General features: G+C 40.9%; 3 protein-coding genes across 7 annotated transcripts in view; all 3 read right to left on the bottom strand.

The window, feature by feature from the left end:
* Positions 1–3,437: 3,437 nt before the first annotated feature.
* LOC136430524 (uncharacterized) lies at positions 3,438–7,192 on the bottom strand. Its single transcript, XM_066421221.1, has 5 exons — positions 7,048–7,192; positions 6,696–6,877; positions 6,174–6,278; positions 5,066–5,233; positions 3,438–4,658 (listed from the first exon to the last, which is right to left on the bottom strand). The coding sequence occupies exons 1-5, from the start codon at positions 7,088–7,090 to the stop codon at positions 4,476–4,478; spliced, it is 681 nt and encodes a 226-aa protein (XP_066277318.1). The 5' UTR covers positions 7,091–7,192; the 3' UTR covers positions 3,438–4,475.
* Positions 7,193–10,812: 3,620 nt separating this feature from the next.
* Positions 10,813–14,257, bottom strand: LOC136430525 (uncharacterized). Its single transcript, XM_066421222.1, has 4 exons — positions 14,081–14,257; positions 13,424–13,528; positions 12,350–12,517; positions 10,813–12,046 (listed from the first exon to the last, which is right to left on the bottom strand). Exons 1-4 carry the CDS (start codon positions 14,255–14,257, stop codon positions 11,867–11,869), a joined length of 630 nt encoding a protein of 209 aa, XP_066277319.1. The 3' UTR covers positions 10,813–11,866.
* A 3,046-nt stretch (positions 14,258–17,303) lies between these two features.
* LOC136430518 (synaptic vesicular amine transporter-like) overlaps positions 17,304–21,307 on the bottom strand; it is a 79,851-nt gene continuing 75,847 nt past the window's right edge. For all 5 annotated transcript variants that reach the window (XM_066421208.1, XM_066421206.1, XM_066421205.1 and 2 more), the window contains exon 18: positions 17,304–19,395. In XM_066421208.1, coding sequence (XP_066277305.1) covers positions 19,270–19,395 — 126 coding nt within the window. In that variant the 3' untranslated portion in view covers positions 17,304–19,269. The remainder of the gene's footprint in view (positions 19,396–21,307) is intronic.

Genomic DNA, 21,307 nt, shown 5'->3' with positions numbered 1-21,307 from the left:
GTCTGTGACGCCACCTCAACCTGGTGTAAACAACAACATCCTGCACACTGGCAGGACCCCTGGGTAGGCTAATTACTTAGCGACACTTCAGTGTATCTAGATAACAGCTGATGTTATGAAGATCATCTTCTTCAAAAACACTCATATCTTTTTGAATGAGGATGAAATATGTTAGCCAAGTTTGTAGGGAACTGTGGATTTCCCTCCCTTTCAAAACTGCTAGAACTCTGATAAGGACGTTTGGCAGACACTGTGGTTAACTGTAATCAGGCACCCCACTGGGCAGCTGGGGTGATAAGCCTGTGTGGCCACACTGCCCCAACTGCCAACTGGCTTTGAAAGTTCAGTTTTTAAACTGGTTTATATGGTGCAATGATGTTGAAACATTCCTTCCTGAATACTGGTATGTCATTCTACAATGTTTATTCAACATACTATGTAAAGAAATGGTAGAAAAATTGACTTTCTGTATTGACCAAATCTTACATAGTGCAGCTTTAAGATCTTTACTAAATGCATGCATATGATAGTAATTGCTTTCAAATTGATATGTTCCAAAAAATGCCATTGATGCTAACCAGTTTTCAAAGTAGACATGTCCGATCAGGATCTCTACCCACAGGAAAGCCGATTCTGACTGATAGCCATCTTTACCCTGATAAATTACTTGTGCGTCTTCGTAGGGCTCTAACTGTCTACCTCGTTGTATTCTTTGTCTTCCAGGGTCCTCATCACCCTATTCTTCCTGCTCATCCTGAGCTTCCTGACTCTGCTAAGATACCTCAACATCATCTAAGTCGAGTATCTACGTCGACGAAGGAGACAGAAGGGCCATTATCATTCAATTGGTGCAGGAGCAAAGACTCCTTTCCAGATATCCATTATTGTAACTACAAGGCAAGTGACCCTGTCGAGTACTATCTAGACTGACGGCGGTTGGTCCGCGTGATGTAGGGGTCTGCGCACTTTGCTTATCAAATTCCGTAGAGCCAGCGGCCGGGACAACACCGGAAAAGAGTCGCACCGTCTTTTCGGATGGGGACGTAAAGCCGGCGATCTCGTGTCTGGGGTGGGGGGATGCTCATTGCGTCAAACCTCTACACGTAAAAGAACCCAACACACTTATCGAGAAGAGCATTGGTGACCCTGTGTGCTTGGCGAAATCCGCGAGCCATAGCAAAGCGACATTACACTACTAGCTAACGAAAAGTGTCATACTTCGTCTGATTACCGTTTTACCTCAAACATTCTGTACGTCAGTTGAAAAGTGAAATGCGTTAGCTTTAAGCCTTGTGGGGAAGCATTTCTTAGCTGTAGAGGAGTGTTCAAATATGGACAAGAACACCTTCAGTGTCCAGTTTTTATTAAGGTCTGGTGATATGCAACAAGGACCGTCATTGAGTAGTACCAGATATAACTTATAAGTCTTTCTGTTGGGCCCAGGGAAAAATATAGTGAGTCATTTTTCAAAATGTTCTCATTTCAATTTCAATAGAAAATGTGATATAAACAGACCCACCAATTTAGGACCCCGTTTATGTTGGCCCCTGTTATGTTAACTGCTGACACCCCCCCCCCCCTCCAAGGAAAAACAGAAGAAGATATTCCCTACCTACCGATCCTGCTCTTTCAGGACCGTATACGAAAACACAAAATTAACTTTCTCAGACCTTACACATAATTGATTATTTTCATTAGTGTCATCTGACTCATCTGACGATTAATGGTAGTGGAGCCGACAATAGACCCAATGTAACATACCAGTCGGAATATTACTGTATCAACATGTATTGCAAAGGTTGGAGGTGGCTCTAGTTCAAATGTCATGCCCCCTTGGGGGGGTGGGGGGGGTGGAGAAAACCACTCATAACAAAATATTACTTAACAGTACCTGAAACTGTGTGTTTTTGTGCATAAAGATATTTTCCTATTTTCTATCTAACAGATCGTACTGCATGCAATAGACTATTTTACTTCATAGTATAACAGGAAGGCTTTTGAAAGAAATGGTATTTACCAGGCACCCTTTATTCCATTAGCGCGAAGAGTAGAGCGCCCGTTGGGTTATGCAGGTCTGTTTCATTAAATCAGTCCATAGAAACTGTCAAATTCAATTGTAGTAAGGCCGAGGAAAAACATGTTGTTTTTTTCGCTTACGGCCGTGAGGAAAATAGGCTAGGTATAGGTAGGGATTCTTCTGTTTAATAGATTTCGACAGAAGTGCTGAAATTCAGTTGAACAATGTAAAACTAAAAGTACCAGGACACTGATGTTTTCAACATTATATTATGATTATACAGATACGGATTGTACAAGGACAATTATACTAATAAACTGAACAAAGAAGTAGAATATTCAGTTTCTTTTTTCTTATACATCAGCTATTGACAGTTTTAAGCTGTTAACAGAGTGTGAAATGCAGGAAGTCTGTTTAGAGTTTTATCACTCAGGCGTCAGATCGAACATTTTATACGGTTGACCCAAAAAGGGCTAGGGTCGGCAGGTTTTTGCTAAAGTCGGCCAGTAACAGCACAGGCGGTAGGCAAAGGTATTGTCGTTGAATAGCTGCTGAAGTTCCGATCGTGACGAAGTACTCGGCGCGGGGATCACCCGTGCCAAGCTTCCGAGCAAAACCCGAAGCGGTGCCGAAGGCACGAGCGGGGGGTTCGGAGAGCCGAACAGGGTTCGGTGTTCGGCGGAGCCGAACAGTGTTCGGCTGTTTTCGGCAATGTTCGGCGAAGCCGAACTCTGTCTGGGCGAGCCCCGTAGGGTTTCTTTGAAAGTAAGAGGTAATTAGCAAAGGACGACGGGAGAAACCATCCCCGCTAATGAGGGGGGTGGCATTTCCGGAGTGAGCGACGGGAGAAATTGTCTTCGGGAGCATTTGAGCGAAAACATGTACCGCGGCGGTTACCCAACATAAATACCGTAGCCTAAAGCCCGTGGTAACAGGAAAGACAACATTGTTTTTCCTAGGCCTGGCGTGTTTCAAAAACAGTCGACTGTGAATTCAACATTCCATGTCATAAACCGACCAAAGCAATGATCTTGCCAATTCTATCATGGCCATTTGTGGAAAGAGATTCCATGTGGAAAAGAGTAGTTTGCAATAACTTAAAAAAACTATAAAAGCATAGCTTACGTGGCGGAGACGCCGTGGAATCGTTGGAGGGGAAACGGATATGTGGGCGGCAGTATGTGACTAAAAGAGTACTAAATATTCTTAGCACACTATCTGTATTAAGGTCATATTCAAAATAGGGTGTCTTCATACAATTATTTACATGAAATACGCACCCCATGGCCATATCACGTAACGAAAAGGCACCATGGCCAAGTGCTGTGTCTTCAGCATTGTTTAAACAAGATAGTCATGTGTGTATTGATCTAAAAGTTGATTGTTAGGAATATACTAGGAAGAACATACGTGATGCAAATTCGTTTTCCACATTTTAGATTTTTATTTTCCATCTCAAAGGACCACCATACTTCTTCTGGAAGTTAGCAACAATCAGTGGATACAATGTACTACTGTATCAATAAATAAACAAATGAATAAATAAATTATCATAAGTACACATCAATATTTACTTTCAACAAGACACTCCAGTACTATAAATAAATAAATAATAACCCATAAATTTTCAATAAATACCTATCAATACATAATATAATCTACTGATTGCAACGTGGTACATGGTATACGTAACATGAATGAGCCATAGTTGGTCACATCACATGTGCAATACCGAGTAAGGGAGGTAGGCCTCGCTGCTAACGGTTGAATAAATAGCTTCTTTCATACAATAGATAACATGGTAACATTTGAACAGCGTTTTCAGAAACCTGATTTGTTCCATAGCTACGTACAGACTAACAATAAATATCTTCAGCATCCTTCAATATTACATATGTAAACATTGAAGTGTATAGATACTATATAAATAGATAACAATAAGAGCAGCATCTGCATAAAAAGTCATACGTTGTTAGATAATTCTATTTACTAGTAACGTTATGTTTCTTTGCAACGTCAATAAGTTATATTCCACTTTGTTCTACGGTACACTTTACTGTATCTTGCTAGCTGCCAAGAGTACCAGTCCCATTGTGTATAAACTAAGTCAATTAAACATACGATATTCATGAATTAAAGTCTATTTCGTCATGATAGTACTTAAGATCTTAGCATCTATTGATTCCTATTTTCGTCATATAAATCATAGTCGTGACAGTACATAGTGAGAAGTAGAGAATAAATTCAACAGTTTTAAAGTTACAGATTTTGCATAAAAAGTGTGCTCATGATACTCGTGAGCTGAGGAGAGCTCCCAATAAGAGCCAACATTATATTTCCTGAACCCTATAAAACAGGATTCACGTCAATGAAAGATATGTTTCTAATGCTTGTGAAGCATACGTCATGTAGTCACGTGATGACATTCACGTGGATTCTCGCGAGATTGTATAGTGACTTATCTGCGGTACTTGGAGGCTAGGACGGTGAAGTCTCTATGGACTCTGTAGACCAGGCTCTTGAACTCTCTTAGGACCACACAGTCGCGGAGGGAGCGGGCGTACTCGTTGGGAGGGTCCCGTAGGTTGGTGGACGTGATCTCCGAAACGTCGGAGGGAGATGTAAAGCCCAAAACGTTGTTCTGGGATAAAAAAGAAAAAAGAAAACAAGGTTTAGAATAAGGAATGCAATGCATTATAATGCCTAGATCATCAATCGAATTATCAAGAATAGCCAGGTAACCATACCATCGGGAGCCCCCGGTATCTCTGCGGTGCTAGGAGTTATACCCTCCCGCCCAGGCAGATTCATGATGCGTACCGGGGGTGATATACGGGCGTGATTTCTATGTTCTCCCTCCCTGGCCTGGCCGGCTGCGAAAACTCAAAAGGCCCTCTTAAAAGACAGGTACAGGCCTATGCTTAGCAGACTGGGCCGGGTAAAAGCCCCTAAAGCCGACCAGAGGAGAATGGTGACCAGGCTAATAAAGTACAACGTTTTAGTTCACTGTGACAAAACAAACGTAGAAATGTGGGTGAAGTGTCTTACCGTGACTGCGATGGCTGTCATGAGCCCGTTGAGCTGGTGGACGGCCTCCTCCACCTTGTCGGCGGTGTCCGTGTGGCCGTCCTTGTCCAGTTCGTCCAGCTTGACCTCCTGTAGGTACAGACCGTACACCTGCAGGTCACGGCGAAGTCGCTGGAGGCGCTCTTCATCCTGGACGGAAAAAAAGGAAATTCATTGGTTTCTCGATACATTTATCACAATGGCATAAAATACAATGCCTTCGTTCTATCTTTGCGCGATACAGATCACATACGGATTATATATAACAATATAGTTCTAACCGATCTAGATCGGAAGACGTACTAGCGTGTATGATTTAATTCAGCTCGTAGTTTATAAATAACAGTGGTGTACTGCAATAAAGATATCAAAAACAAGAGCGCAACGACAAAGTAAGACATTCATGTAGCTTCGACCAGTGTGTTATATTTCCTCAGGGTTTTTTTCCAAGGCAACGAGGAAATAAGGGGGAAAGATTCCTGAATCACGTCATTTTACTAGTTCAAGGAAGTGAACGCAGGATATTGTATTTCCTTCCCGTTCTAAGTTGTACCAGACCCTGCTTATCCTGCTTTCAGAAGTGGTCTAATCAAAACAGTCCGATGAATCAACCACTTAGGTTTTAAGTTACCAACGACATGCTTAGTTGTAACATTGTAGAACATCCAGTATCTTCATCTATACGACTGTGAACTTCGCACTTCAAGAACAACATCTGGATTTTGTTAAGTCATCACCCTAAACATTTGACCCCTGGTAGATCGTGGTAACCTTGGCCCGACTTTGGCACGCATACCCTGACTAACACTTACCTCATTCGAGAGGCTGTCACGACCCACTACTACGTACTACAGCTAAGGTAAACTCTACTTCACCAGGTGTTCCAAGAAGTCAAGCATAATTACACCACTGTCTGTACTAAATGCGAACTGTATGTCCTTATATGGAATAAAAGGCTGCTTACGACTGACGTCACATCCGTGTCAACGTCCTACAGTACTTTCGGTTTTGTCATGCACAGCAACCCGGAAGTGAGTGTGTGTGCCAAGCTTCATGTGCAGGTACGTGTGCATAATCTACTACTACATACCTCCATTTGTCTCCATTCAATTGCAGTCATTCTGACGTCGACAAGTTCGTCCCATGTGATTTGCTCAGCACAGTAGCCATAGTCACCCTTGAATTCGTCCTCGATCTGTAGAAATAAATACAGCAAACTTAGTCCATGCTTCGCGTAGGCACAATAGACTTTAACCCAAGCAACACCCCCTAGACGACGTCATCTCCAACCAATCAGAAGCCGCCGAGCGACTCTCGTAGTATCGCTTGAATCACGTGACCAATGTTCGTCTAATTTCAAAATCGTTAAACTTCGTATGCCTTCCCGAAACCTGTAAAGGGACTTTTAACACGTGTGACTACCTACTTAGTACAGTTACACGGTATCGTTGAGAATATTCTAACATGTGACCAAAACATCATAGCTAAAAGGTTTCGCTACATTATAAAAAAAATATAAGTTTCGAGTTTCTTCAAAAAGATTGGATAGGTGTCACATCTAAAGGCGCTAGAGGAGCGTTTGAGAAATGTCAAACTAGTTAGGAATACTTACAAATGCGTTGTAGGCAGTCGTTGCCTTTTCGTGTAGTCTGCGGGTCAGTGTCCGGGCGTTGGTGATCACTTCTAACGGTGTCTGCACGGGGAAGTCGGAACTAGTGGCCGGGATGGGCCCTGCACTGGTCCCGTGGAACGTCAGGATAAGGACCACGGCTATCATCTTCATCACATGTGCTCCTGTCGAAATAAGACCAAACCATTTAGTTTCCAGATGCATTAGGACTAGCAATTCTAACGTTATCGGTTATAAACGTCGAAGAATTAAAACTTGAGAATGGAAGAAAACATTGCAAAAAGAGTCGACGTGAACTAAGTTTGAATATAGTTTGAGAAACAGCTTCACTTACTTGTTGAGGTAGTAGAAAGAAAGTTGTTCAACGCTGGACCCATCACGCTTGGAGTATGTTGTACGAAGTTGTTCAAGTTTGAGAGTTGTACCACTGTCTTCTCTGAGATCGTTTAGTTTCTTGGACTTTGAGCATTTTGGTTGCCCTTTTTATGCAGATCGGCCGAGCTAAATTTAGTAACACTTCCCAGATTATTACAGAGAAACTACCTACGTCAATGACCGGATGGGGTTTTCCGGTTAGATTTTCATCCCTGATCATATCCCGGCCACAAGCGGTAACTTCTTATCAGCAGGGGGCGGTGTTACTTAGTAACACGTGGTCTTATGCATCACTGTTTCAGATTCAGCACTGCAGGCTCAATAGTTGCCCCGAAGTCCATATCTTCCCCATACTTTTAGTGTTCATCTGCAGAATGTGAAAGTTTATTGTGAAAGTCAGCGTACCATAAAATGTTACCACCTTTGCTATTTTGAGGGAGCTTTGTTTGAACAAAAGGCAGGTGTGATATAGGAAACTTTTACGGACGACGCCCACAGATTCGCGTGCGCCTGTTGTCAACACCTGTTACGTATCCGCAGGGCATGTGACCGCTGTCATTGTTTTGTGTTTTAAATTTAGACGTAGGTGATCCTAAAATAGGGTTACACACTCAATAAAACAAATAATAACAGAAAGGTAGATCCATAGCAACATTACGCACGGTGTATTATGTATAGTCACAGTGTATCAGGTGAGAAAATGGCACGGGTTCGAAAGTAATGAAAAGACTAAATCTTGAATTTTTAACTTTTTCGGGATGGGGTATTTTACGAATACGACATATCGAAATAAATGACTGTATTCTAAGCTACGAAAAGAAAGAGAATTGATTTGAGATGATTAAACTTTTGCTTTTTGAGTGAATTTATGCCACAATTGAGCAGAAAAAGCCCACTTAACTTTATACATCTAGTAAGTTACTTATTTCTGTAATACCCCGCCCTCCTAAAGTATGAAAAAGGGCAAGTTTCAAATATAGATTGTCAATACGAAAAAAAAACCGCAGCTTGACAGCGCACGTTGGAACCGTTTCAAGCGAGGGGGTTTCCCTGACCATTACGTCACCCCTTTGTACACCGGAAGTGCAAGAGCGCTAGCTGGCTGTGGCGGAAGTGATCCGGGCGGTAACCGCAAACCTCCGGGTCACTTTGCAGTCGTTAAACGGTTTGTGATTCACTTCTCAGGTCTTACAAAAATGTAGGGTGTAATCTAAGATAAAAAGCTTGGATAATGTGTATCAAGGCGGAATCTTTTCACAAAAACCTAGCATTCCGATCGCACATTGAGTGAGTAAAGAATAGAGCCTTTCGTAGATCTTATATTGCTTCTAGATTTAGATGCCCCTTTCTCCTAGATATCTGTGCTGGCGTTGTACAAACAACGGATGCGGCACAAAACGTTTCAAGGGATTTGAGATGGAGATATACTTCCGGATGACACCAATTGGATAATTACTGATCATTACTATACAGATCGACTCATTCTGAGTTGTTTGCTGACAGTATTTCACGGTGTTTTAACAAACGTAAACGTGATACACGAGTCCAACCTCACGTCACAGGAAGGTCCACTCATATCTTGTATCAATTGTCTCTTTATGCTCAGGAATGACTTGGCAAATTCCAAAGGCACGCTCTTCCTTGGGTGAATTATGCGCAGTCATTTCTTTGACGTACGAAGCCAGGGAAGTTAAATTGTACACAAACCGGCGACATCCCCGATTTTAATCAAGGCAAATTCCGCATGCTACTGTTGCAGCACCGTGGACCAGGGTTCATTGACCTTGGATTCTATTTATCCATATATCCCCCCCCCCCCCTCACTCTGTATCTATATCTTTCAACAATACCTTTCCATCTTCAGTATCAATAGATCTATCCATTAACTAATCTGTCTAATAACTATCCATCCGTCTCTCTCGCTCTATATATTTATACCTATCTATAGATATACACAATATCTATCTACCTAATGACTGTCTAGATATATTCATCCATTTATCTAGATATCCATCCGTCTATCTATCGAGGGCATCCTGTATCTAGATATCTATCTATAATATTAATTTCTTAGCTTTTTTCATGACGAAACCACTGATGATGTGTCTCCTTATGGAGGCCGCCCTCTATGTTAGGAGACGGGGAATCCCTCTCCTATCTATAGACAAGCTGTGGCTGGCCGCAAGCCTTCTCTTCCTCTGTTAAAGGAAGCGCGTAGCTGGGAACGTCCTCGAGTGGTTACGCCCAGTATATCTTAAAGTAACCGGTAGCAATGGAAGTTACAAACGTTGCAGGGTTTTCCCAAACACTGATTTCTAAATCGTATTACATCATTGTATCAAAGTCTTCTGAGACATTCACCGTGTAAGAATAGTGTCTTCTACGGTTCTAGAAAGTTTATCATGATGGTGAAATACATCATTTCATCATCACAAAGAAGAGCGACACGGTATCTAATGAGACATCAGGCCCAAAAGAACATATGTCCCCGTGGCGTGAGCGTTAAGCGACACCGCTGCTCGGCCATATGAATCAAATCCCATGGATCGGTTGGCAGAGGTTCGATCCTAGGGGCGGCCCAAGCACAGACATGTTGTATTTGCGTGACGTACATTGTAAACGGCCGGCAATTCTTTCGAGGGAACGTGCTTGCGCCCAGTGCCATCTGCACGTCAAAAAAAACCAACGCACGTATTGAGAAGGGGTGACCCGGTGTATCTGTGTGGCTGAATACGCACTGCAATACATGCTAATATGCATGTCTCTCTCGTCCCTCTCGTCTCTAGCTCACTCATGACCGTACACGCACGCGCGCACACACACACACACACACACACACACACACACACACACACACACACACACACACACACACACACACACACACACACACACACACACACACAAAAGAGGTAATTTTTATCCGTACTTTCGTAAATTGTAACGGATATCGACATATTTTTCCCCAGAACGACCTGGCACAAGTGCAGCTCTTCAAAGAAACACCGCTCGCCCCACCGGATGTATATATACGTAGGCCTTTGCAATGCTTCTGCAACACCCTAGCCTCTACCAGGCCCCGCAGATGGCTGGGAAAATAGTAGAAATTGGCCAAATAGAGGGAATAGTAACGGAGCCTGCAAGTGAAACCCTGGCAAATATTCCCCCTAAAGCCTCCGTAGTTAGTCTGGTAGAGACACCCCATGTCTGCAACACCCATGTCTGCAAGTGTGCTATACAGGAATCTTGTAATTCAATCTCTTGACTGCAAGAGGTTTTCAACCAAATAAACCAGTCATTATCTGTACATGTATAGTCGGTATAACCGCCTTTCGGCGTAACAATACCAACTTCGCAGGCACGCGGCGCGGTAGCAGCTGATTATATCAAGGAGGTTTTATATATATATATCTATATCTATATAAAACCTCCTTGATTATATTACACTAAACGGCCGGTCACACCTACATGTAGCTGTTGTACATCTGACTGCAAGCATTGTTTAAAGCTATTCAGTTTGGACGTCCCTTCAGTCTTTGATGACAAAGAGTTCCGTTCTACTATGAATTTTTGAGCACATCAATTCAATACTTGATTGATAACTCTGGTACTTAAAGGCATGACTATTTATTGTACTTTTCTGAGCTGGTATTATTTACGATTTATTATCATATCATTAATTGTGTAGCATACACACAAAATGATGTCAATAGAACTACCGCTGTACCACTTCTTAGATTTTATTCCAACTTTCACAATATTGTATGTATTACATGAATGTAACGTACACGTCGACACTATGGCATAGTCATATGCAGTACTTTGCTAAAAAGGTAGGTCGCGTCACTGCTATGAGGAAACACAATTGCTAATCTCATAGCTTCTGCGTTTGCCTATAGTCGTTAGGATCTGTTCATTTACTAAACTATGCGCCCAAATAACGAGCTTAAAAATGTGTAAGTAGCATGAATATACATAAAACAATTATTACTATGTAACCAAATATATCCTGTATATCTACTTAACATCATATCATTAAGTTGTATAAATCATTGATAATCAATGTAATGACTGTTCGAGTTTTACTTCAAAAAGGCTACGCAAGATTGTTTCCATTTTTCATATTTTCCAATCACTTGTAGAAAGACATAATCGTCACGTTGCACCGGGGACCGGGAGCTTGGGGAACCGGCTACGATTCTGTCTTAGTCATGTGCTTGATACAGTTCATACATCATGAAGGGCAGAACGATTATGCCAATTAATGGGATCGATTAGTATTTGTTTTAGATTTAACATGAATTTGCACTATATGTGCATACAGGACTTAATAGCTCGCAATGGGAGCCAACTTTCTTTTTCTCAACCCTATAAAACTAGCCTGGGTGCCATATCATCCTAGTTAGTTTCCGCGGCTCTCATATACACATGTACCCCAGTTAGCGGGGAGTGTGGCAGCCACAGAGAACTAACTAGGATGGCACAAAGGCTACTCTGAAATCGGATTCTTATCAACTTATTTCGATGCTTTTAAAGCATACGTCATAATCACGTGACGTTCACGTGAAGTTTTAGGAGAACAGGTAAGCAAGAGTCACGTGACTTTTACGTGGTTTCTACTACTGAAACAGGTTTAGCTGTGGTCACGTGACTTAAACGTGTTGTTACTCTACTGCAGCAGGTAACAACGGTCACGTGGCTACTACGTGACTTCTATCGGCACACCTTTAAGTTTAGCTATCACCACGTGATGTTCACGTGGAACTAGTTATAAACGTTTAACTGTATCTGCGGCTCAGCAGGGTGAAGTCTCTGTGGCCCCTCTCGACCAGAGTCTTGAAGTCTCTCAGCACGACGCAGTCGCGGATGGCGCGGGCGGACTCGGTGCCTGGGTCCCGCAGGCTGGTCGACATGATCTCGGTGACGTCTGTAGGCGCGGTGAAGCCCAGGACGTCGTTCTGCAAACAAGCAAAATGGACAGAAACGATTTACACTTTGTCGTTGCATTGTAAGGAAGGCAATCAGAAATGACGCACTTTACTCCGTCTGGCATAGACCATCCAGAAATAGCCTGCTCCCTTTGCCAGAATGTACTGATACTGAGTGCGGAAACACACCCACAGACACTGAGACAGACAGAAAGAGACTAAAACAGTATGGCTTACAACACTTAAGTAACATTACGAGTACTATAAGAAATACAATTTCATAAATGTGAATCAAAGTGATTGTAGAAATGCAGTTAAGTTTAAATTTCCTACCGCAACAGCGATGGCGGCCATGAGTGTGTCGAGCTGGTTAGTAACCTCCTCCACCTTGTTAGCGGTGTCCGTGTGTCCCTCCTTATCCTGTTCGTCCAGCAGGACTTCGTCCAAGAACAGTTCGAACAACTGCAGGTCGCGGCGAAGTCGCTGGAGGCGCTCTTCATCCTGGACGAGTAAAATACATACTGGAATTAGATAATAACCCTGTACGGCAACTGTTATAGCACAGTAGAAGCCATCACTGTAAAGAATTGAGGAACCAAAAGCTCTTGTTTCACAAAATACAGTTTGTTGAAATAAGGAAAGGAATCTGGCTAGGATATTGATAACATATTGTTAACGAATGAGCAATTTCTTATCACAATGTTTGTCACTTTGTGTGCTGTGTAAATGCACTTCAAAAATATATATATACTAGAAAATAGAACAGCATAGCACAATATTAATGTATCGTAACGCAAGGGGAGGGGGTCGGAACAACGGAACTGTAATGTTCCACTTCGTTCCGTCCAACGGGCAAGACCGCGCACCGAGAGATCTTTTTTAAACAAGCACATTCAAGTCTTTAATCCTCTCAATATCACGATTATGAACTGTCCAATTATTGTTCAACTGTTTAACAATCAAAGTCGGATCCTTATTTGGAAAAAAGTTTCAGAAAGGCATAGACTTTGGCCCAAATCACCTCCTTTCTACTGGTCTTTCAACGAAAAAGCTGTCGGAAAAATGTTTGACGCTTAAGTGACCCCCAAGTGCCCCTAGCGTCCTTTCTAAAACCACACACCGCCTTTTCCGAGTACTAAAGGCGCGAGTGTTACGTATAAGTCACGAAATATAGACTACTTTCTCCGATATTCTAAGAAGCTCTTCCAATTATGTAAATGTCGGTGGGAATTTGAACATATCCTAGACTACAGACACGCCGACATTACCATATTTGGAAGAAAAGGTGTCCCTAAATCACATCCGTTCATATAATCGGTACATTGCCAAAAATAGCAGCCATACGCATACCTATGTGACAACCCGGAAGCGAATGCGCACATACATGTATTGCTAAATTTTACCTACCCCAAGGTTTCTCCACTCGAGCGTTGGGATTCGAACGCTGAAGAGTTCGTCCCATGTTATATCCTCCACACAGTAACCAGAGTCGCCACCGAATTCCTCCTGAATCTATAAAATACATCAAAGAGTATATCTTACTCCGTAAGAAAGCCAAGGTACATGTAGGTTTCTGCGTGGCCCGCTTGAGGTGAGTTCGTACCTCATTTGAATAACAAAGGACCTTGTGGTTGCGTTGCGTCATCGTTGAGTAATCAAAGGCCACCACGGTACGGTTGGCTTGTATGCCCGTCGGTATCGTATAAATCACGTAACAGCTATCGTCCAAGTTTAGCACATAACACATGTTAACTTAGGCTCGTGCAACCTCATGCCATGTCAAGTGCTCTTCTAGTAGCTGTAAGTAATATTCAAACAATGCAACAAAGTGCGGGTTTCACTGATTTGGTGACGAGTTAGCAGGTGACTTAAAGTGTTGCTAAAGGGTAAGCGGGGGGAAAGGGTATCGCTACCTGACACATTTTGACATATATAACAGTAAAGTCGCTTTAAACATTAGTGTCACTGATCAAGGATAATCGAGGCGCAAACAAAGTGGCTATAATCACTCAACAAGTCATATTGTCGAAAACAATGTAATGGGCAATAATAGATGGCTCTTACGAAGGTGTCGTAGGCGTCCGATGCCCTTTCGTGCACTCTAGCGGCGATGGTCCGGGCGTTCATGAGCGCCTGGAAAGGGGTCTGCTGCGGGGCCTCTGTGGTCGGGACGGGCCCTGCACTGCACCCGCGCAGCGTCAGGAGGAACATCACGGCGAATCCGATCATTTCTACCATCATGTACTACTGGAAAAACAATACAGATAAAAAAGAAAAGATATGGTAAGCAGTGCGTCAGTCATGCAGTAAAATTACTAAAGGTATTGTATACTTTATATGATATCTACGGTATATGTTTTCAAACTTCAAACTTTTATCTAAGATTTTTTGAAGCTTTAAAGTTTATAGATCACAATGCAGGTATTAGCGAGCACAGGGATTTCATTGCAAAGTGAATCAATGAGTAAGAGTTCACTCTTTAAAACAGTTTGAAAAGTCACTTACTTGCGTCGTTGAGCACAGGACTCGTTACGTCTGATATAATCTCTCGGAGGTTGTCCCTTCAAAAGTTGCTCGCTAGCCCTCTCAGCTGTCTTGTACGCTGTTTTCTCGTTTGGGTAGACTGTTGTGTATGATTGAATTTGCAGGGTATTTATGCGGGTGGTAAACAAAAGATGGCAACTCAAGTGTCGGTTGACGGAGTGAAACTCTAGAGAAAAGGTCTTCAGGGGTTTTCCCAAGATTGTCAGAAGGTCATCACACCCCGTGTTTGTAACTGCTGGGGTGCGGTCCAATACTATGTCGCATTTATCAATCATCCCTGGAATTTGCAACACAATATAAGCTCGTATTACAATAAAAGTCCCAGTTCAGAAGTATAAGTTGGGGTTCTTGCAATATCACGAATTTGTAGGTATACAGGTTTTGAAACTTTGTGCTTTATATCGTATGACAGTGTTTATTTCTAGACGCCCACACAATAATGTAGTATGTTCATTGTAATTATAGCTTCATTATAGCTTTCAGATGGGTCGGCAGGTTACGCAAGACAACTTGGAATTGACAGGAAGTTTATTTCCTGACGCCTTCACGAGAAAGTAGAATGGTCGTTATAACTATTAAAGCTTAAGTTTAGATCTACCATTGAGGGTTAGATCAGGTGTGAATGAGTACTACTAATTATACGTAAGGTTACAAGAAAACCGGAAAACTTTCGATGACAATTTTCTGTATGCCCGTAGTAACGTTACTATTTTTTGTTAGCTAATTGTCGATAGCAATCATGTTGTATGCTTGGAATATTTAGTGCCTAATTTCTCAGTATACTTGATTATCGGAAAGGAAAAGCTGCTTGTTAAAAGAATAACTCGAAAAAATATAGATCCCCATGTAAGGAGACTTAGAAGTACATGTAGTACTAGTTTACCAAAGTTTTGTTGCTAAATGTACCTATTTCAATAGTTAAATATCATTTGCTACCCTAGGTGTTGATGATTTGTATTTCTTTAACTCAAGTCAAAGTCACAAAATAAAACGCAATCCATTTCCAGAAGGGTCTAACCACTACAAATTGTAATCGATATCGCTCCAGGCCTGCGGGAGTTCAAGTGGTAGGGGATCCCCCCCCCCCCCTTTTTATCATATTGACATTACGTATTCCCCCTGGACCGGAAGTACTTGTGGTATGGCCGGGTACGCCGGAAATGATCTCACCAACTCAAACCACTGGGATAGCACGGATGTGATTTTTAAAACGAAATGAAAGTGCAAGCTTAAGTGCACACTTGATGTGTTTTAATTAAGAAGTCTTGATTTGAAAGATTTATGTTAATGACTGCCATCCGGCACCATTCTAAATTCTGATGAAACTCCCAATGAGTTATTCCCAACAAATGAATAACTGACGGACTTCCCCAAATCAATTTGGGGACTTCTTTGTCATGATATATGAGTCTATGGTGATGAGTCCAGCACAGTCTAACCAATTTAATGTAGGAAACTTGTAATGGAAAGGAGTCCAAGATCTTCACTGAAATACCAGATATTATAACACTTGCAAACCTCCCGGACCACGACCGTGAAATAGGCTAGTATTGCGAAAGTATTCGCTGATGTAAGTCTTTTTACAATGTAGATACTATATACTATACTATTCTATTCTATGTGCATCTTACGTTGGCTTGAAATGGGGAAATTCAAGAATGGCTGCCATACACGAGAAAAATTATTCACCATACCATTCATGCCTGTGACAGATGTATTGCATGGAGCTGCACTTTTTCGAAAAGTCGCCAGGCAGCGAATTTTTCAGGCACTATCATTTTCTCGGGGAATGAGTCATAAGCTAAGAACGCCAGTATCGAATTACGGATATATTGGCTGCATAGGCTCTTTCATGTTAGCTCCTAACCCCCCATACTGAATTTTCTATGATTTAATAAAGGCATTCAAATTTGTTCACGTTCCCACGTCAGTTCCGATTTTCTGTCACGATTAGAGTTCTTCCAAAAGGTTCGCTAAAACAACCTCCTAGCAGATATGAACGTAGGTTTTAAAAAAGGTAGAAAGCTACTTAAAAAGCAGAGACGTAAAAAAACACATCCAAAGATACAAAATAAACCTCTGCTCTATCTTGTCGTTACCTATTATAATAGTAAAAGTTTTTTTTTTACCTATTGGTGTGCGTGTAGTAATGTGTATATCTAGGTGAGATTTTCCCCGAAAGTTTACATTTGTTTTCGTTTCCTCGATTCTTTGAACTCCTTGAGTGTTAATTTGCTATCTTTTAATGGAATTTCTTCCATATTCTGCATTTTCACTACACTTCCTTGCTAGCATGCAACCATGCAATCATGCAAATAGCACTATGACCCCTCCAAAGTTTACAATGAAACTGATGTGTTTTTAGTGACGTCAGACCATGATGTGTTCACGCGTGTTAATGAGTCACTAAACTTGTGACCTGCGTTTGATTCCCTTTTAGCTTTCGATGAAGCTTGCATTATTAGTAAAGTCGTGGTCACATTAGTCGAACGATTTATTTTTACCTACATTAAGAAGTTTCCCCTCCTATTGGGGGTATTGCAGTTGGTTGTGTCTGTGTGTTACAACTCAAGATCCCTTTGATACATTTGTATGTACTTTGGCATGTCGTTTGCTAGTATGGGCGAGATGATGCACACTGATTTTGGGCGCCTTATCATATCTTCAAGGGTCTAATAGTAAGATAAATAGCGACAAGATGTACATTTGTAGCTTGTGCAAGAAATTTTCAAAAGCATGCATCTCAGACAGAACGGTTTTATTGGCTTCATTTCTTTACAGTGAGAATTCTAGACTAGTACAATATCATTCTGGTTTCATCTCACCAAGTGTTCCTTTATATCATGTTTGTATTCAGGATGTTTCCTTTTTTTGAAAATCACATTTATAACGTCTATGAGGAAACACGCACCACATTCCCATAATGCACCACTTTACCCATAATGCACGTTTTACGTAGTGCAATTCCAGTATATGAACAAGATTCAGGCAACGGTACTTATAACATCCATCTACATCATTGCCACATATCCAAGAAGTCCAAACAAATACTGTACGCTTCTAAAGTGGTTCTATATGTCCCTCTAAGGGAGAACTCTCTCCACATGTTACAGAGCTGCGCATGGCAGTGTCAAGTATTAGTTTCAAAAAACAAGAAAAACATATTACATCATTTCGACAATTCTTTCCATGTGACATTTATATCATACACAAAAATAGTTATCTTTGTACAGTATCTTCGTGTAACATCAGTTCATACAAACATGGCATTGTGCTCTGTTCTCCGAAACAATAGTTTTCCTTCAATGTTTTTTTTTACAATTCTAAAAGATTCTAATTGTCCTTGTGAAAGACCACAGATGTATTTTAGCGTGTTTCTAAACCTTGAAAATAATGTTGTGCCAATTTCTTTTTTTTTACTGTGAAGCATCCATCAAATACATCATTTCCAATCTATTTATTAATCTATTGATCGATGGCGGTAGAACAGATCTGTTGCCGTTGCTAAGCAACGAGCACCATACACAACGATGTTGCAAATTGACTGAATGTTTGTTAACCGTCTCATGTAATAACGAACGATGATGTGAGTCAGTACCTTTGCGTTTTTAAAGGGAATATACACCAAGTATGACCCGGTGAATACCTTAAATTCCATGTCCGTATAGTAAGGATTAAATGTATTAATGGTAACATGAAGTATAATCCATGTATGACAAAATGACGTAGCAATGACATGACAAATCATTATTGCTGGTGGGCTCATGTCCTTTCCTATGGCACATCATTCCCGGCATGCTTTTTGTTCTGCGCTTGCGCACCTCGTTCCAAAGGAACTGCTGAACAAAATTAGAATGGCCGACGTGGCCGTGGAGATGGTAGCTTTTTGTACTCCATTAATTCTGTCCTGAAATTAGCTAGGTGCATATTTCACCGTTTCTGAGGTCCAACGACCGTCTCTGGTATTCGTAGCCGACAATCAGTTTCTACTTTTCATTCTAACGTACTTATAATCCAGCGCCACCAACCTATCTGTATCTGCACTTAACAAGTGAGACAAAGACCTACTACTAAATATACTATGAGTTTGAGACAGAGGTTATGTAAACTGCAGTTATTAGACCTTCCAACACGAATACTCTTCTTCACTTTAATTCTGCTATTTGTCGTTATCTTTTTCTTTCCAATGGACCGACCTGATGTTGACTATATTATACAAATCACATTTCACAAATTTGGAATTTTAGAAATACGCGTTGGTTACATCCACAAGTCAAAATCTTTAACGAGACGCCAAAGGCACCCAAATACGATCAACGCACACACAGAGTCTTCACAATGCGATGGGTGTGATGTTAGAATGGACCAATCGGGTTAGGATGGCGAGATGATGTTATGAATGAAGAAGTAACAACCGTTATACTAGTTGTTTTTTTACTTCTATCGATGAACGGTTTGTCTTCAGCATTTTGTTTGTATTGAAGAGAAAGTCTGTTAACTGAAGGGGGTGGGTACTGTGTCTCGTCCTTTGCAATGTGAATTATCATTATGAACTTACGTTCCTCTAAGCTGTGTTCTTTTTAATCCTTTACCAAAGAGGAGACTCCTATATATCCAGGAATAGACCTTTTTCATCTTCATAAAAACTTCACACGCAAGGGCGAGACGGTTGGGGTTCATTTCGTGGACCCTTGGGCTCTTCCCCGTCGTCACTCGATGGTGAGCTTCTGCTTTTTCATCTCGTCTTCTTCGTATTCTCCAGGTTGTTTTTCGGCTTCCGGTTGTTGATGGAAAGCGTCGTACGTCACTTGACACTCGTCCTGGGCCAGAATAGCCTGGAAATTTAGAGATGAATGGGATAAAGCTGAGTTACATATCGGATGATTAATGACACGGTTGGGAGTATGGAGATGATTGCTAAGTTAGCATGCGGTAGAAGTGGGCTTCCCGGTAATCATGAAAATAAATAAATGGGTAGTTATCAAAAACACTAAAATTAAAAACATAGTTTGGGACTAGATTGATCATCAATTACAACTGCTATTGATAACAAAACGGTTTCTGGTCATTACGATGAATGACTTAACGGATGGTTATCAAAAAACATTTAGAAAAATGACTTACACATTTGCATAATACATGCTGGGTCATAAACACCTTTATCTAATTTACACATGTTGCGATATTGACAGTCCTGTAATTTTCCAATTAGATGAATTATGATGTTTTGCATTAATTATGCAAATTAGGAATTTATTTGCATAATTGGTATCTGTTGATGCTCCACTTTCCAGAGAATACATATGTTACATGTATTTGAGTCTGATAATGGAAAACACTGCAAATATAGATTTTCCTCATCAGCTATGCAAATTAAGTCACAATTAGCATAATTTGCACTTCATTGTGTATATCCCTGTCTAAGCTACCTGCGTACTAAGTATCGTATTGACAGTCCTATAATTTTCCAATTAGATGAGATATGGTGTTTTGCATTGATTATGCAAATTAGGATTCTATTTGCATAATTGGTATCTGTTGGTGATCCATAAACTACATACGTTACATGTATTTGAGTCTGATAATGGAAAACACTGCAAATATAGATTTTCCTCTATTAAGTCACAATAAGCATAATTTGCACTTCATTGTGTATATCTCTATCTAAGCTACCTGCATACTAAATATAATGGAAATCCGTTGTTCCTTTGTTCAGTTATTCTCCTAAGAAGATTTTCGCAAAAACGCCCCTGCAGTTTCAGAGGAAGCTCCTAGAGGGCCCAAACACCGCGTCTTTATTACATCACAAGCTATCTGCCACCCAAAAATGAAGACCACAGCACGTCCAGGTCAAAAGATACAAAAATTGAAGTTCTGCTGCAGTACCAAGGTCACATACCAGAGAGCCCCAAATCGACCTTGAACTTCGACTTTACAACACCTGCCCACATACCAAATGTCATCGTAATCCATCAAGAGGTTCCTGAGTCATGCTGACTACAGTAGTGCGGAAACACAAACAGACAAACAGACAAACAAACAAACAAACAAACAAACAGACAGACAGACAGACAAACACACACACAGACACACCCAAAACTATGTCTCCATTTTTCATGGAGATAATTAGAAGCATACATTGCGCCTAGATTGCTCATCAATAACAATTACTGCTAATAACGGTACGGTTTCTGCTGATTATGATGGATGGTAAATAGATGGATATCATTGGCTTTAGAATTAGAAACATACAAAGCTGCGACATAATTGCTTTCGAATTATAATTGCTGAGTGATTGAACTAAAAAACAGTACCAAGCTGTACCGACTGGATAATTAGCACAATAGAAAACGACATCAAGTGTACCACAAAATTTTTACTTCACATTCCTACATCATTACAATCTAAAGCATAAGTTTAATCTCCAGCTATTATGGCATCATCTAAGTATGAGACAATTTACATATCTCTATCGATGTAACTTAATGTGATTAAATTAAGCATAGAAACAGGTAGATTTAAGAACATATCTTATTTTGACCAGTGGGTTTGTCCATTTTTGTGCACCAATGATATAGAAGACCATTGTATCTGCCAAATATTTTGATATGGACAATTTACCATGTACAAATCTTTATCATATTCTATACAAGGAAAGCTTTTAATAGATAATCCAGGTACATATTGAAAGGGGACAGCCGCTACATTGTACATATTGGACAATATCTAAATCTAAAAAATGCCTAA

Source organism: Branchiostoma lanceolatum, chromosome 3 (genome assembly GCF_035083965.1).
Source record: "Branchiostoma lanceolatum isolate klBraLanc5 chromosome 3, klBraLanc5.hap2, whole genome shotgun sequence".
NCBI lineage: Eukaryota > Metazoa > Chordata > Leptocardii > Amphioxiformes > Branchiostomatidae > Branchiostoma > Branchiostoma lanceolatum.
Note: the sequence above shows the minus strand (reverse complement) of the source record. Positions and strands in the feature narration are given on the sequence as shown.

Bases quoted from the DNA above. Each gene is read 5' to 3' on its own strand.
- LOC136430524 (XM_066421221.1), bottom strand. From the start codon at position 7,090: ATGGGTCCAGCGTTGAACAACTTTCTTTCTACTACCTCAACAA. The intron at 5,234-6,173 runs GTATGTAGTAGT...TTTTCCGTCCAG, and splicing joins TTGAATGGAGACAAATGGAG to GATGAAGAGCGCCTCCAGCG. The intron at 4,659-5,065 runs GTAAGACACTTC...TTTTTATCCCAG, and splicing joins TGACAGCCATCGCAGTCACG to AACAACGTTTTGGGCTTTAC.
- LOC136430525 (XM_066421222.1), bottom strand. From the start codon at position 14,257: ATGATGGTAGAAATGATCGGATTCGCCGTGATGTTCCTCCTGACGCTG. The intron at 13,529-14,080 runs GTAAGAGCCATC...TGTATTTTATAG, and splicing joins CGGACGCCTACGACACCTTC to ATTCAGGAGGAATTCGGTGG. The intron at 12,047-12,349 runs GTAGGAAATTTA...GCTTGTTTGCAG, and splicing joins TGGCCGCCATCGCTGTTGCG to AACGACGTCCTGGGCTTCAC.